Source organism: Bos javanicus, chromosome 25 (assembly GCF_032452875.1).
Source record: "Bos javanicus breed banteng chromosome 25, ARS-OSU_banteng_1.0, whole genome shotgun sequence".
Classification (NCBI taxonomy): Eukaryota; Metazoa; Chordata; class Mammalia; order Artiodactyla; family Bovidae; genus Bos; species Bos javanicus.
Window position 1 is genome coordinate 41,845,768 of NC_083892.1, and position 14,769 is coordinate 41,860,536.

Below are 14,769 nucleotides of genomic sequence, written 5' to 3' on the forward strand. Positions count from 1 at the left end.
TTGGGTGTGACCGAACAGCTCCATGCCCCTGTTTTCAGAATCTGTAAAATGGGGATTAAATAGGAAGGGGTTTGACCTAATGCCTGATGTAGGATGGAGAAGGCAATGGCACCCTACTCCAGCACTCTTGCCTGGAAAATCCCATGGACGGAGGAGTCTGAGGGCTACAGTCCATGGGGTCGCTAAGAGTCCGACGTGACTGAGCGACTTCCCTTTCACTTTTCACTTTCATTCATTGGAGAAGGAAATGGCAACCCACGCCAGTGTTCTTGCCTGGAGAATCCCAGGGACAGGGGAGCCTGGTGGGCTGCCGTCTGTGGGGTCGCACAGAGTCGGACACGACTGAAGCGACTTAGCAGCAGCAGCTGATGTACGGTAAGTGTCAGTGAAAGTCACTCAGTTGTGTCCGACTCTGTGACCACACCGACTGTAGCCCACCAGGCTCCTCTGTCCAAGGGATTCTCCAGGCCAGAATACTGGAGTGGGTTGCTGTTCCCTTTTCCAGGAGGTCTTCCCAACCCAGGGATTGAACTGGGGTCTCCTGCGCTGCAGGCGGACGCTTTACCATCTGAGCCCCAGTCAGTGAGGAAGTTGCTATTGTGACTGAGGCCAGTTTGTCTTCATGAAGCGCCGTCCCTCACTCTGCTCTGTGGCAGATACTGACCCTGGCATGGGGACCCCGAGATGAGGACACCAGCCGTCCCTCCTGGAAGGGCGCCATCTGATGGGGGAGACAGGGGCCAGTCCAAGCACACGGTGATGCGGGACCTGTGGTTTAGAGACTCGTGCCCAAGTGGGCTCCCGTGTCCTGCCCGGGAGACCCTCAGGGCTCTGGAAGCATTGTGCCCCAGAGGTGGCCAGAGCAGGCCTCGGTGGGCAGTGCCCACGCTGCCTCCGTGGGGGGCGAGGTGGCAGGTCCGCCCCCCGGCCAGCGGCCCTTCCCCTTGTCCTGGAGGTGCTCTCCTGGTTGTGGGACTCCAGCACAGCATCCAGCTGAGACCCTGGCAGGTGGAACGCACCCGCAGCGCCGGCCTCCCCGCGGACTGACCGGCCGAGGACCGTTCTGGGAGAATGCTGGCAGTTGTTGACAATGGTTGGCTCAGTCGCTGGGGTCGGGGGTGGTGGGGAGGCTGTGGTGTTTGCTGTTTGTTTATAACCAGCTGCATCGCTGCATTCATAATTTAAGAAGAAAACGGAAAGAATCTGAACAAACAGGGACCCGTCCCCTCCCCTCCCCCACGCTGTCCTGGCATCTGGGTGCTGGCTTCCTGACTCAGAAGGCTTTATCCAGAGCACCCTTCTCCCCCAACACCCCGCCCCGCCTGTCCCCGCTGGGTGCAGAGCGGGGCCCTTCTGTGGCCTGAGCGCCCACCGCACTGGGGCTTGTCACCGGCCGGCCTCTCCTCTGAGGACAGGGAGGTGGTCCTCAAAGCTGCGCACGCACCCCTTCCAGCAAGCATTCCCTGCTTGCCCGATGGGCCTGGCCCGCTGCCCCTGGGGGCACAGTAGGTGTCCAGGCGCTGTCAGGGCGATTAACCAGGAATGGTCCCACTCCCACCGTGGCTGCTGGCGTCTTGCCCGGGCAGGTGCGCCCGCTGCACGGGGATAGGGTGGGCGGCGGCCCGCAGACCGCCCCTGCGGGTCCCTGGGCGGGTCCCGGGAGCGCGGGCTGGGGCGTCGGGCCGGCGCGGGAGGAGGCCGTTCGCCCGCCCTTCCGCCCGCGCCGCTGGGGGCCGCCCGCGGGCCGCGCCGGCCAGAGCGCGCCGTGCGCCCCGGGCCCCGCGCCGGCACACGCTCGGCGGCCGCGGCGGCGAGGAGAGCGGCGGCGGCGGCGGGGCCGGGCGGGCGGCAGGAATGCGGAACCGGCGCGCGGGCTGAGCCGCCCAGGATGGCGCAGGGGCGGCGGCAGCGGGCGGCCTGCGTGGGGCCCTAGTGCGGCGGAGCGGGCGCTCCCCACCCGGCGTCGCGGCCATGGCCAAGGAGCGGCGGAAGGCCGTGCTCGAGCTGCTGCAGCGGCCGGGGAACGCGCGCTGCGCCGACTGCGGCGCCCCGGGTAGGTGCGGGCCGGCTGGGCGCGCCGGGGTGCTGTGGGCCCGCGTGGGTGCGGGCCGGGGCGGCTGCGGCCGGGGCCGGGTGCCGGCCTGGATGCCAGCCCCGGGCCAGGGAGGGGTGTTGCGGCGCCCGCAGGGCTGGGGGGCGCGGGCCGCGGAGCCTGGCTCCCGCTCGGGTGGGGCGCGGGCCCGGATCCCGCCAGCCCCCGGCCCCCGGCTCTGTCGCCGCCTCCCCTCCCCCAGGCTGCGTGTCTTGTCACCCGCCGGCAGCCGCCGCCTTGCGAAACCTGGGGCTCCGCAAAGAAAGAGGAAATCGCGCCGGGAGACGGGCGGCAGGGAGGGGATGGGTGAGCGGGGCCGAGGCTCCTCCGCGGGGATGGAGGGTCCGCTGGCGCCCCCACCTGCGGTGACGTCATGGCCCCTGTCTGCAGCCGCCCTCCGGCCCTGCGCTGGGAGCGGGGGAGGAAGCACCTGCCACGGCCACGTGGACCCGCTGGGAAAGGGGTCGCGGGGCCCCCTCCCCCACAAACCTCGCTGCCCTGGCAGGTGGCCAGTTCAGGTGGGGCCCTGGGCAGGTGCTGTCTCCCAGCGGGCATCTCCTGGACTTCGCTCCTGGGTGGTGCCTGCTCTGGGGTGATTTCCTCGTCGCCGGAACCCTGGGGCTAGTGTTCAGGGATTGGCAGGAAGAGAAAAGGCTTTGCTCTCAGGCCCCGGGGACCCTGCTAGTGAGCTGGTCGCCCCTGGCTGGTCGTGGCTGCAGTGGGGGTGGGGCAGGAACAGCCAGGGCGGCCCCCGGCCTGCAGGGAGACACTGGGTGCTCCCTGGGGCGCCTAGCCTGAGCCCCTCAGAGCAAACTGAACAGCGTGTAGTGGCTGAGCCCCTAGAGAGGGAAGGTGGGGACTCTGGACATCGGCCAAACAGGAACCACTGGCGTCCCTCAGAGCAAGCCCAACAGCGTGGAGTGGCTGATCCCCCAGAGAGGGAGGTGGGGACACGGACTCTGGACATCGGCCAAACAGGACCCACTGCCCGGCTCTTGGCCACTGCTCGCCCAGTGGGCTGGGAGGGGTCTCTTCCCTCCTGCCCCCTCCAGGTGCCGGGAATCTGCTGGGAGAGGCCGTGCTGGGCTGGAGCGGCCCCGAGGGGAAGCAGTGGCAGGCTTCTCTGGAGGTAGGCGGGCTGAGGGCCTTCCCCACGGCCTCCCTCCGAGCCAGCTGCCCAGGGCCTGCGGCTGTGCGCTGAGGCTGCATAGCCACTGCCTGCTGCTGCTGCCCTCCTGGCCACCCCACCTCTCTCTCCTGGGTCTGTGTTTCCACTTGTCAGGAGCGTGAGCCATGCCAGGGAGTGGTCTGGGGAGGAAGGCAGCCCGCACCGTCTCCTTCCAGGCCTGGTCTGAGGGGCCGGGCCACGGGGCCAGCCTGCCCAGAGGAGATTCTTGGGACATCGAGCCTCCCTGGCAGGAGGGAGAAGGGGCCTCCTTTGCATAGTGGTCTTACAGCCGCTGCGCCCGCCCACCCACTCTGTCAGGGGCACTCTGCCCCCGCCCCACGGGCATAGGCACTCGGGAGGGCCGGTGCCCAGCGTTGGGCCACACCTCTGCCCTCCAGACTCGATCCAGGACCTCAGATCCTCACCTCGTCTGTTCGGCAGCCTGAGGAGCAGCCAGGACGTGGGCCCCGGTTTTACAGCTGGGGACACCAGGGCCTGGAGACCTGGAGCTGACTCAGTGGCGTGGGCCTCAGGGGGCACTGCTGTCCGGGTGCCCGGCCCCCTGGCCTGTGTCACGCCTGCCGTGTCTCTGCTGCAGCCCCACGGCTCTGTCCATGGTTGGGGCCGCCCTGGGGGGCTGCTGTGGCCTCCTGTCCCCACTGCGGCCAGCTGGCCGACTGGAGCCCTTCCTGGCTTTGAAGGGGGCCCAGAGGAGGACAGCGCCCTGGAGTGGCTGGTGCTCCTGCTTGTCTCTGCCGCAGCCCACCCAGAGCGGCGCCTCGGGGCTGGGGGTCCCCAGGGCCTTGGCCCCCCAACCGCCAGGCTGTGGGGATAGATTTGGGCAGGTCGCCACGCGAGGGCTGCTGGCAGGGAGGCCGTCTGGGGGTGGTTGCAGCCCCCAGACCCTCCAGTTGTCTGCCCCAGAGTGGGCGCCGCTGCCCTTGAACACAGGGCCTGGTCTGAGGCTCCTGGAGGCGCTTCTCACTGCAGGCCTGTGTGGGGGGCCTCCGTCCCAGAGGCAGGGGGTGCTGCACTTCTTTCCTCCGGGTCACCCGCCTCGTTGGTCACCTGCCAGGTGACTGCCTGGCCTCCCATAGGCAGGAAGGGCGAGGCCTCCACGCGTTCCCTGGGCTGAGGTGTGGGTGGTCCTCCTGTGGGGCTTTGATGCCTGTCACCTGGACCACCAGGTGAAACCAGTTTTGACTGGTGAGGTCTGGGCTTGTCAAGGAGCGCTTTCTGGGAGTGCGGTGCGACGTGGAGACCCTCCTGCTAGGGGCCCGGGGCTGGGGGCCGGGCCTCACTGCTCAGCCGGGACTGGGGTGTCTGCCTGCCAGACCTCAGAACAGGAGGTCCGTGCTCCACCCCAGGGGGCTTCAAGGCAGAGGTGACTTTTCAGACGTTGCTGTGAAGCGGGGCAGGAGCGCCCAGGCTGGGAGGGGCTCTGCAATGTGGCTTAATTTGGGAGAGGGTCCCCTGAGAGCATGGCGGGCAGGGGGCTGCTGAGAAGTGGGCTGGGCAGATGGTCCCTGCTCCCTGGAGGCGCAGCCCGCTTGGGCTTTAGGTCGCTATTTTTTTCATCGTGGTGAAATACACATAAAAGCCACGCTTTCCACTCTGTGCAGTCGCCGCTCAGCGGCGTTAAGTGCATCCGCGTTGTGGGGCAGCCGTCACCACCATCCGTCTCTCAGTGCGTCTTGTGAGCTCTTTGCATCTTGCAGAACAGAGACCTGTCCAGGTAAACACTGCCTCCCTCCTCTCCCCAGCCCACAGCCTTCCCTTGCTGTCTGTGGACTCGACCCAGATGAGTAGGATCACACAGGATCCGTCCTCCTGCGTCTGGTGTATTTCACTGAACACAGCATCCTCAGCGCTCACCCTGTTGTGTCTGGAGGCACGGTTTCCCGCCTCCTTTAAACAGTTGACACGTCACTGGCTGCGACGTCACATTAGTCTCAGGTATAAGCACAGCGATGCGGTGCTCGTGCATGCCAGGAAATGGGCGCCACAGGAAGTCTAGTTAGCACCCCTCATGCAGGGTCTCTTCCTCATGACGAGGACTTTTAAGATCTGCTCTCTCAGCAGCTTGCAGGTGTCCGCAGGCCTCGTTGACTGTAACTGGAAGCTGGTGCTTTCTGACCCCTCTTCACGCAGCCCCACCTCTGACAACCTGTTCTCTCTCTCTGTGAGTGTGGGGCTTGGGGTTTTGCTTTTTAGGTTGCGCATGTTAATACAACATTTGTCTTTCTCTGTCTGGTTTACTTTACTCAGCATAATGCCCTCAGGATCCATCCACGTGGTCACGAGTGGCAAGGTCTCCTTTTTGACGGCTGAGTAGTATCCACGTGTGGCACGTCTCTATCCAGTCATCCATATCTTCGCTGTGGTAGATGGTGCTGTAGTAAACATGGGGATGCAGATATCTTTATGAATGCATTTTCATTTCCCTCAGTAAAATATCTAGAGATGAAGTTACTAGATTGTAAGGAAGCCCTATGTCTAACTTTCTGAGGAGCCTCCGCCCTGCTTTCTGCCTGCTGCTGCTGCTACTGCTGCCAAGTCACTTCAGTCGTGTCCGACTCCGTGCGACCCCACAGATGGCAGCCCACCAGGCTCCGCCATCCCTGGGATTCTCCAGGCGAGAACACTGGAGTGGGGTGCCATCGCCTTCTCCGGCTTTCTGCCTGTGGTGCCGCCCAGATGTGCCCTTACACCCACTGCCGCCTTGCATCCTCATCTTCGCAGGCTTGTTATTTCCCGTCTTTTTCTTGATGGCTCTTCTCACAGGTGTGAGCTGACACCTCGCTGTGGAGTTCACCCGCGCTTCCCTGGTGCTTAGTGCTGTGAGCGTCTCCACACACCATGGCATCTGCACGTCTTTGGAACAGCGTCTCCTCAGAGGCTTTGCCCACTTTTTAACTGAAGTGTTGAGTCTTTTGTTGTTGGCTTGCTATCACATGAGTTCTGTGTGTATTTTGGATGTATTTAGACCCACTGTTAGGTACATGATTTACCAATATCTTCTCCCACGGATTGCCTCTCGACTCTGTTGACGGTCTTGCTGTGTATTTTCTCCCACGGATTGCCTCTCGACTCTGTTGACGGTCTTGCCCTGCAGGAGCCTTTAGCCCCACTGGTTTATTTTTGCTTTCCTGCCTTTGCTTTCGGTGTCAGACCCCAGACTCATCGCCAGGACCGGCGTCAGGGAGCTCGCTGCCTGCGCTCCTCTAGGAGCCCTGTGGCTCCAGGCCTTGCACTCACGTCTTCAGTCCATTCTGAGTTGATTTCGTAAGACAGTGGTCCCCGTTCATTCTTTTGCACGTGGATGTCCAGTTTTCCGGTTTACTGAAAACACCTCTGATTTCCTTTGTACAGTCTTGGTTCCTTTGTTGTAAATTAATTGACCACATAGATGTGGGCTGATTTCTAAGCTCTCTGTTCTGTTCCATTGATGTGTATGTCTGTTTTTATGCTAATACTATCCTTTTTTGCTCCTCTCTTGATTACGATGGCTTTGTAACAGTTGAAACCAGGAACTGTGATGCCTCCAGCTTTGTTCCTCTTTCTCAAGTGTGCTTTGGCTGTTTGGACTTCGAGGTTCATAAACATGTTAGGATGGTTTGTTTTGTGGTGCCATTGGAGTTTTGACAGGGGTTTCTGTAGATACCTCCTCTGACACTGTGGATGGCTTTGGGGAGTGTGGACGTTCTAACGTCAGCCCTCCCCGTGCTGAGCGCGGCGCGGCTCCATCCGCCGGTGGCTCCATCCGCCGGTGGCTCCATCCGCCGGTGGCTCCATCCGCCGGTGGCTCCATCCGCCGGTGGCTCCATCCGCCGGTGGCTCCATCCGCCGGTGGCTCCATCCGCCGGTGGCTCCATCCGCCGGTGGCTCCATCCGCCGGTGGCTCCATCCGCCGGTGGCTCCATCCGCCGGTGGCTCCTGTCTGGCGTCAGTGTCTTGCAGCTCTCAGTGTGCATGGCTTTCGCCTCCTTGCCTAAATCTGTCCCTAGGTGTTTTACTCTCTTTGATACAGTTGTAAACGTGCTGTTATCTTACTTTCTCCCTCTGATGTTCTTACTTGCTTTGTTTTTGGCTGTGCTGGGTGCTTGTTGCCGCCTGGGCTTTTCTCTAGTTGTGGCGAGCGGGCTCTGTGTCCAGTGGCCGAGTGTGGGCTTCTCGTTGCACCGGTTTCTCTTGCTGCAGAGCAGGCTCCGGGGCACTTGGGCCTCAGCGGCGGCGGCTCCTGGGCTCTAGAGCACAGGCTCAGGGGCTGTGGCACAGGCTGGTCCCTGCGTGGCGCGCGGGGTCTTCCCGGCTCAGGGGCTGTGGCGCAGGCTGGTCCCTGCGTGGCGCGCGGGGTCTCTCGGGTCACGGCTCGCACTTGTTTCCCTGTGTTGGCAGGTGGAGTCTGTACCGCTGAGCCACCGGGGAAGCCTCTAATTGTGTGTGTGTGTTGTTGTTGTTGTTTTAGTATAAAGAAACACAACGAATTGTTGTATATCGATTTGTATCCTGCAACTTTTCTGAACTCATGTGATAGTTCTAGCAGTCTCTCCATGGAGTCTTAGTCTTCCACGTCTTATGTATTGTCATCTGCAAACAACAACAGTTTTACTTCTTCCTTTCTTGTTTGGGTACCATTTATTTATTTTTCTCGCCTGTTTGCACTGGCTAAGGGTGCCAATACTTTGTTGGAAAACAGTGGCAAGACTGGGCACCCTCGCCTCGTCCCTGGTCGTAGAGGACAAGCTCTCAGCCTTCGCTGTTGGCTATGACGTCAGCGGAGGCTCGTCACGGCCTTTGCTATGTTGGCGTGCACGCCCTCTGTACTCACTTTGTTGAGAGCTTTTATCATAAATGGATATTGAATCTTGTCAAATGCATTTTCTACACCTGTTGAGATGATCATGATTTTTATTCATTTGGTGTATCACATTGATTCTTTTGCTTCCCTGGTGGCTCAGTTGGTAAAGAATCTGCCTGCAGTGCAGGACACAGAGGAGACTCGTGTTTGATCCCTGGGTGAGGAAGATCCCCGGAGGATGAAATGGCTACCAACTCCAGTATTCTTGACTGGAAAACCCCATGGACACAGGAGCCTGGCGGGCTACAGTCCATGGGGTCTCAAAGTCAGATGAGACTCAGTGACTGACCCACCGTTGATTGGTTTGGGAGTATTGAACCGTCTTTGCATCCCTTGTGAGAGCTGGACCATAAAGAAAGCTGAGCGCTGAAGAACTGATGCTTTTGAACTGTGGTGTTGGAGAAGACTCTTGAGAGTCCCTTGGACTGCAAGGAGATCCAACCAGTCCATCCTAAAGGACATCAGTCCTGAATATTCATTGGAAGGACTGATGCTGAAGCTGAAACTTCAATGCTTTGGCCACCTGATGCGAAGAGCTGACTCACTGGAAAAGACCCTGATGCTGGGAAAGGTTGAAGGCAGGAGGAGAAGGGGATGACAGAGGATGAGATGGTTGGATGGCATCACCTATGCGATGGACATGAGTTTTAGCAAGCTCTGGGAGTTGGTGATGGACAGGGAAGCCTGGCGTGTTGCAGTCCATGAGGTCACAAAAAGTCAGACACAGCTGAGTGACTGAACTGAACTTGCATCCCTAGAATAAATCTCAACTGATGATGGTATATGATCCTTCTAATGCATTGTTTAGTTTGATAACAGTTGTTGAGGATTTTGTATCAGGGATATTGGCCTGTGATTTCCTTTTTGTGTATCTTTGTATAGAAAACCAGGTATCTTTACGTGATTTTGGTATCAGGGTAATGCTTGCCTTGTACAGTGAGTTTCAAAGTGTTCCCTCCTGTTTCTGGAGGAGTTTGAGAAGGACTGGTATTAGTTATTTTTTCAGTGTTTGGAAGAATTCACCAGTGAGGCTGTCTGTCTTGCACTTTGGGTTGTTGGGAGGTTTTTGATTATGAGCTCAGTATCCTCACTAGTTATTGGCCTGTTCAGATTTCCTGTTTCTTCATGATTCAGTCTTGGCAGGCTGCATGTTTCTAGGAAATAATCAGTTTCTTCCAAGTCGTCCAATTTCTTGATTTCTAGTCTCATGCCACTGTGGTTAGAAAAGACGCTGGACGCGATCTCAGCCTTCTCAGATTGGCCTTGTTTTCTGGCCTAACGTGCGGCTGACCCTGGGGAATGCCCGTGTGTACCGGGAGGACGTGCTCCGTGTGGCTTCTGGACGGAACTTCCTACGTGTGTCCACAGCCTCAGGTGTTGGCCAAAGCCGGAGTTTCCTGACTGGTTTTCTGTCTGGATAATCTAACCACTGGTGAACATGGGGTTTAACGTCCCCCCTCTTACTGTGTTGCTGTCTTTTTTGCCCTTTATGTCTGTTAACATTTGCTTTACATTTTTGGGTGTTGCTACGTTGGGTACCTCAGTTCAGTTCGGTTGCTCAGTCGTGTCCGACTCTGTGCGACCCCATGGACTGCAGCACGCCAGGCCTCCCTGCCCATCACCAGCTCCCAGAGCTTGCTCAGACTCATGTCCATCGAGTCGGTGATGCCATCCAGCCATCTCCTTTGGGGGCCTAAATATTTGTAAATATTTGCATCGTCTTGTCGGGTTGACCTCTTTATGTGACGCCCTTCTTTGTCTCTTACTGCAGTGTTTGTCTCAAAGTCTTTTTTTCCTGAGTATTTTTTCCTAAGCACTTTCTTTAGATTTCCATCTCCTTCCCTCTTAAGGTCAAATCATACTCCATTGTACGGATGGACATTTGCTTGTGCGTTCTTCTATCGACGGACACTTAGGCTGTTCCCGCGTTCCGGCTGTTGTGGACAAAGCTGTGGTCAACGTGGGTGAGCAGACGTCTCGGGAGTCTGCTTTCGGTTCTTCTGGATTCACTCAGAAGTGGCCTTGCTGGGTCACGTGGTTCGTTCTTCTCGCCCTCTTTTGAGTAATCTCGTGCCGCTTTCCAGAGTGGCTGTGCCGCTTTCTGTGCCCACCAGCCGCGCACGTGGGTTTGAGTGTCTCCCCGTCCCCGCCGTCTCTCGTTTTGGTTTGGGGGCAGCAGTCACCCTCCTGGGTGTGAGGTGCTGTCTCACTGTAGTCCTGATTTGCATGTTCTTAATCATGCATCACGCTGAGGATCTTTTCATGTGCTGCCTGGCCATTTATATATCTTCTTTGGAGAAATGTCTTTTTAAATCCTTTGCCCACTTAGAAATTGGATTGTTGTTTTTTCGTTGTTGTTGAGTTTGGGGAGTTCTCTATATATTCTGGACATTAATCCCTTATCAGATATATTATTTGCAAATATTTTCTGTGTTTCTGTGGTTTGGCTTTTTACTTGGTAGATAGTATATTTTGATGCACAAAATTTAAAAATATTTTTGTGAGGGAATTCCATGGCAGGCCAGTGGTTAGGACTGAGCGCTCTCACTGCTGAGGCCAGGGTCCAGGCCCCAGTCAGGGAACTAGGATTCCACAAAGCCGTATGGATGACCAGAAAAAAGCTTTTCTAATTTTCGTGAAATCCAGTTTGCTTATTTTTTTCTTTTCTTGCGTTTGTCCTTCGGTGTTATATCCAAGAAAGCATTTTCAAACCCAGTGTCATGAAGGTGGCCTCCCGTGTTTTCTTCTCAGAGCTTTGTTATTCCGGCCTCACATTTAGGTCCCTGATGGGTTTTGAGTTGATTTTCGCGTGTGGTGTGCGTCAGGGTCTGGGTCTAATCTGCACGGGATAGCCGACGTTCCAGCACTGTTTCTTGGACAGACAGTTTTTCCCATTGATCTTGGCACCTTTGTCAAAAAATGATTTGACCGTATATGTGAGGGCTTATTTCTGGGCTCTCTATTCTGTTGGTCTCTGCCTATTTTTATGCCAGTATGTTTTGATTATGATTTGATTACTGTGGCTTTGGAGGTCCCTTCAGATTGCATATGAATTTTAGGATGGGTTTTTCTATTTCTGCAAAAAAAATATTTTTGGAATTTTGGTAAATATCGCATTGACTTTTTAGATTGTTTTGGGTAATGTTGGCATTTTAACAACATGAAGTTTCCAATCCATGGACATATGATGTGTTTCCTTTTATTTATTTCTTCTTTAAATTCTTTCAGGACTGTTACGTTGTACAAGTCTTTCTCCTCCTCGGTTAAGAAAATTCTTAAGTACTCTATTCTTTTTGATGCAAATGTAAGTGGCATTACTTTTGTAGTTTCCTTTTAAAGTTGTTATATGTGTATCTATATAGCGTGTGTGTGTATATGTGCAAATGTGTGTGTACATTCAGTTGATTTCTTGCGTGTGAACTTTGAATCCTTTGCTTAACTCATTTCCTAGTCTTTGTGGCTTTTCAGTGGGGTCTGTCTATCTCCCTTTGTATAAGGCCACTCCGTTGGCGAATGAGGTGGCTCCACTTTCACTTCTTCCTTTCCAGCTTGGATGACTCTCACTTCTTTTTCTTGCCTGATGCCTCTGGCCTGAGCTCCCAGCGCTCTGCTGAGCATGCTGCTGCAGTTCCCACTCTGGTTTCTTTGTGCGTCTCGTGTGTTTTGTGGAACACCAGCCCTTTGAATCTAATAACACGGAGACTCTGGGGTGGGTAGCCACTGCTGTGCTCAGAGCTAAAGCTGAGTGGAGCCGATGCCATTGATGTGCAGACCGCCCCTTGAAGCTGTGAGGCTTCCGCAGGCTCTGGAGTGCAGGACCAGTTCTGTCGTCCGAATCTGCCAGCACCATGGTTCTCCAGGTGGAGAGACTCCGGGTACTCCCTGCCCCACCAGCTTCCTAGAATCTTGTCCAGGATGGGCCCTCCACGACGGCTGTCCAGGACAGCGTGTAGGCCTGGAGGTGGCCAGCAGGGTGCCAGCCTCGCCTGGCCCACGGCAGCCCCACCCAGAGCCAGGGGCTGGCTGCGGCTGACCTTGGATCCGCCCCACAGCTGGCGCTGCCCTGCCCATGTGTGAATGTTGGGGTGCCTTGCCCTGCGCCTCGCTTGAGCTCTGCGCTCTCATGGGGGTGGTAGGTGGGCAGGTGGCCCTGTGCAGAGGCCACATGGGCCGCGGGTGCGGCGGCCCCTCCTTCCTGGAGGTCAGGGAAGATGCCGGCCACTGGGATGTGGAGGATGAGCTTTCGGACTGTTGGAGGCCATGTCGAGGCTGCTGCCGGGAGCGGGCGGCGGCTCTGGGGACAGCGGGGGAGCTTGGGGTCACCTCAGCTAAGGGCCGGCCTGGGGTGGGTTCAGTGGGAAGCGGCCTGAGCCGTGTTGAGGGGCCCGGGGGAGGGGAGCTGGAGGACACTGTGAGCCCTGGGCATGCCTCATGGGGACCCAGCCAGCAGAGCATTCGAGGGGCCACGGGGAAGGGGGCCCCTCTGTTATGGAGGGGCAACTCGGGGTCACCAGTTGGTGGGGCCCGGGACGGTGGGAGCTGCCCTGTGGAGGGAGCAGGGCCCCCCCCGCTGTGACCAGGATCCCCAGAGGAGGCAGCGGTGGAGGCACTTCAGTCGTGGGGGGGCAGCTCTGATGGAGGGCCGGATGCCCCCGCCTGTGTGCGGCCCCAGGATAACCAGCGTGCCTTTTGGGGCTGGGCTTCCCCTGCCCGTGGGCCCCCTGGCACAGGCCTTGGTGAGAGTGGGCGGCATTGGGCAATGGGGGGCCGTGGAGCCTTGGCCAGGCGGTGGTCAGCACAGGGCCCCCAGGTGGGGGTGAGCGGCCTCAGTGACGGGAGCGTGTGGGTGCAGCTGGGCCTGGGGCGCTCACTGGGGGAGGCTGTTGCTGCGGTGTGACCTGCGGACAGGTGGTACCGTGGCTGCCAGGGTCCCCTGGTCACGGGGGCGCAGCTCCTCTGGAAGCAGGAACCCGCCGGGCCCCGCGAGCCTCGCTTGTTGCCGGGGGAAGCAGAGAGGCCGTGTGTCCAGCGCCAGCACGTGGTCTCGGAGGTGCCCGCGGTACAGGAGGGCCTCCGCGGGGCGGGGTGGCAGGCGCGGAGGGTCCCGGCCGGGGAAGCTGGTGGAGGCAGGCCACTGCGGAGTGAGTGGTGGGGAGGGGCCGTCAAAGCCTGGAGACGCTGGGAAGCCTGAGGAGCTGGGTGTGCCGGCAGCTCGGGTGTGGGCAGAAGGGCCGGGAGGGGCTGCGGGAAGAGGGGGAGCCGTCCGTGCGCTGGGGACGCGGGCGGCGAGCGGGCGCTGGGCATGCTGGCAGCAGACTGGACTGGAGACGCCCGGCACTCATGGAGGTTCTGGAGCAGAGAGGGCAGGGCGGGGCGGCAGAACGGCCGAAGCTGCTTCCCTGTTCGCTCTCCTTCACCTTTGCTGCGGCGACACTCACGTGAGGCAGAGCTGACCATGGAAAGAGAATTCACGGCCTTTAGAACGTTCCCTGGTTGCGTGACCACCGCCTGCGTTGAGCTCAGATCTTAGGGCCAAGAGGCCAGATGAGAAGCTGGAGGGCCCCTGGTGGGGTGTGCGTAGCCTGCGGGGGACTGTGGGCAGGGGACCCGCGGCGGTGCCTGGTCCAGGGAGGCCAGGGTCTCAGAGGGCACGTGGAGGTGCTTCTGGGAGGCGAGGAGGCCCTCGGGCTCGAGAGGGGCTCTGACCACTGGGTCTGGCCGCTGCTGGGAGCGATCCGAGAGAGAAGGCAGTGGGGCCCGGCGGGGAGGCCATGCCAGGCCCGGGCGCTTGCCTCTCCGGGGACTGGGCGGGAGGAGAGAACGTGTGGCCACAGACAGGCACTGAGTGCCCGCTGTGTGCAGCGCCATCTTTAGTGATGGAGCACCACCCCCCAGAGCTCGGGCTCCAGCGGGAGGTGAGGGTGGACACCCCAGTGGTGCTGGATGCGTGGGGGGCAGCTCAGCAGGGGGCGCCTGCGATGGGCGTGGGCACTGGGCCCCGAGGCCAGCGCCCATCCCCCGCCTTGGTGCCCCTTGGGCCTCTGCCCAGAGCTCAGCCCTCCCCGCTGCAGCCTGCAGCCTTGCCGGGCCCCCCAGCGGGCTCAGCAAGGGGCACACCTGCTCCTCCCGCCTCAGCCCCAGGACATGTCTCACCTGCCCTGGAAGAGCCAGGAAGCTGAGTCACGCGGAGTGTCCTAGGAGAAGGCAGGGCAGGTGGGGCAGCTGGGGGGCAGGAGAGGCGGGTGCGGAGTTGGCGGCCTGGGGCAGAGTCTGCCTGGCCCACGGGTCTGGTCACCCCCGTGCAGGAGCCCCGAGAAGTGTGGGGCAGCCCTGACCCCTCTGCCACGGGGCCCTGCGCTCCGCCAACGCTGGCTGTGCCCTTGGCCAGAGCTGCTGACCCACGGCCTCTGCTGGGGACACAGGTCCTGTCGGCTGAGTCCAGGCCGTTGGGAAGGGGGTCCCCACGTTCTGGGTGCACAGAGGGGCAGGGCCGGGGCGTGCCCCCCAGAGTAAAGCCGGGCCCAGCGTGGGGCCCTCTCCCGCCCCGCGCCCTCCGCCCTGGGGCCCTGGGCTCAGGGTGAGGCTCTCGCAGACGTGCACACCCCAGCTCCCGCGCCTCTCCTGGTGCTGGCGTGGGGACGCCTGACC

General features: G+C 59.5%; 1 protein-coding gene across 4 annotated transcripts in view; it reads left to right on the forward strand.

Annotated features, from left to right (window-relative positions):
• The first annotated feature begins 1,290 nt into the window (after positions 1 to 1,290).
• Positions 1,291 to 14,769, forward strand: part of ADAP1 (ArfGAP with dual PH domains 1) — a 35,209-nt gene continuing 21,730 nt past the window's right edge. The window contains exon 1 of one of the 4 annotated variants that reach the window (XM_061402415.1): positions 1,291 to 1,586. In XM_061402415.1, coding sequence (XP_061258399.1) covers positions 1,475 to 1,586 — 112 coding nt within the window. In that variant the 5' untranslated portion in view covers positions 1,291 to 1,474. Of the gene's footprint in view, positions 1,587 to 1,793; positions 2,054 to 2,588; positions 2,611 to 14,769 lie in introns of those variants that run through there. The other 3 variants (XM_061402416.1, XM_061402417.1, XM_061402414.1) reach the window with 3 other exon arrangements.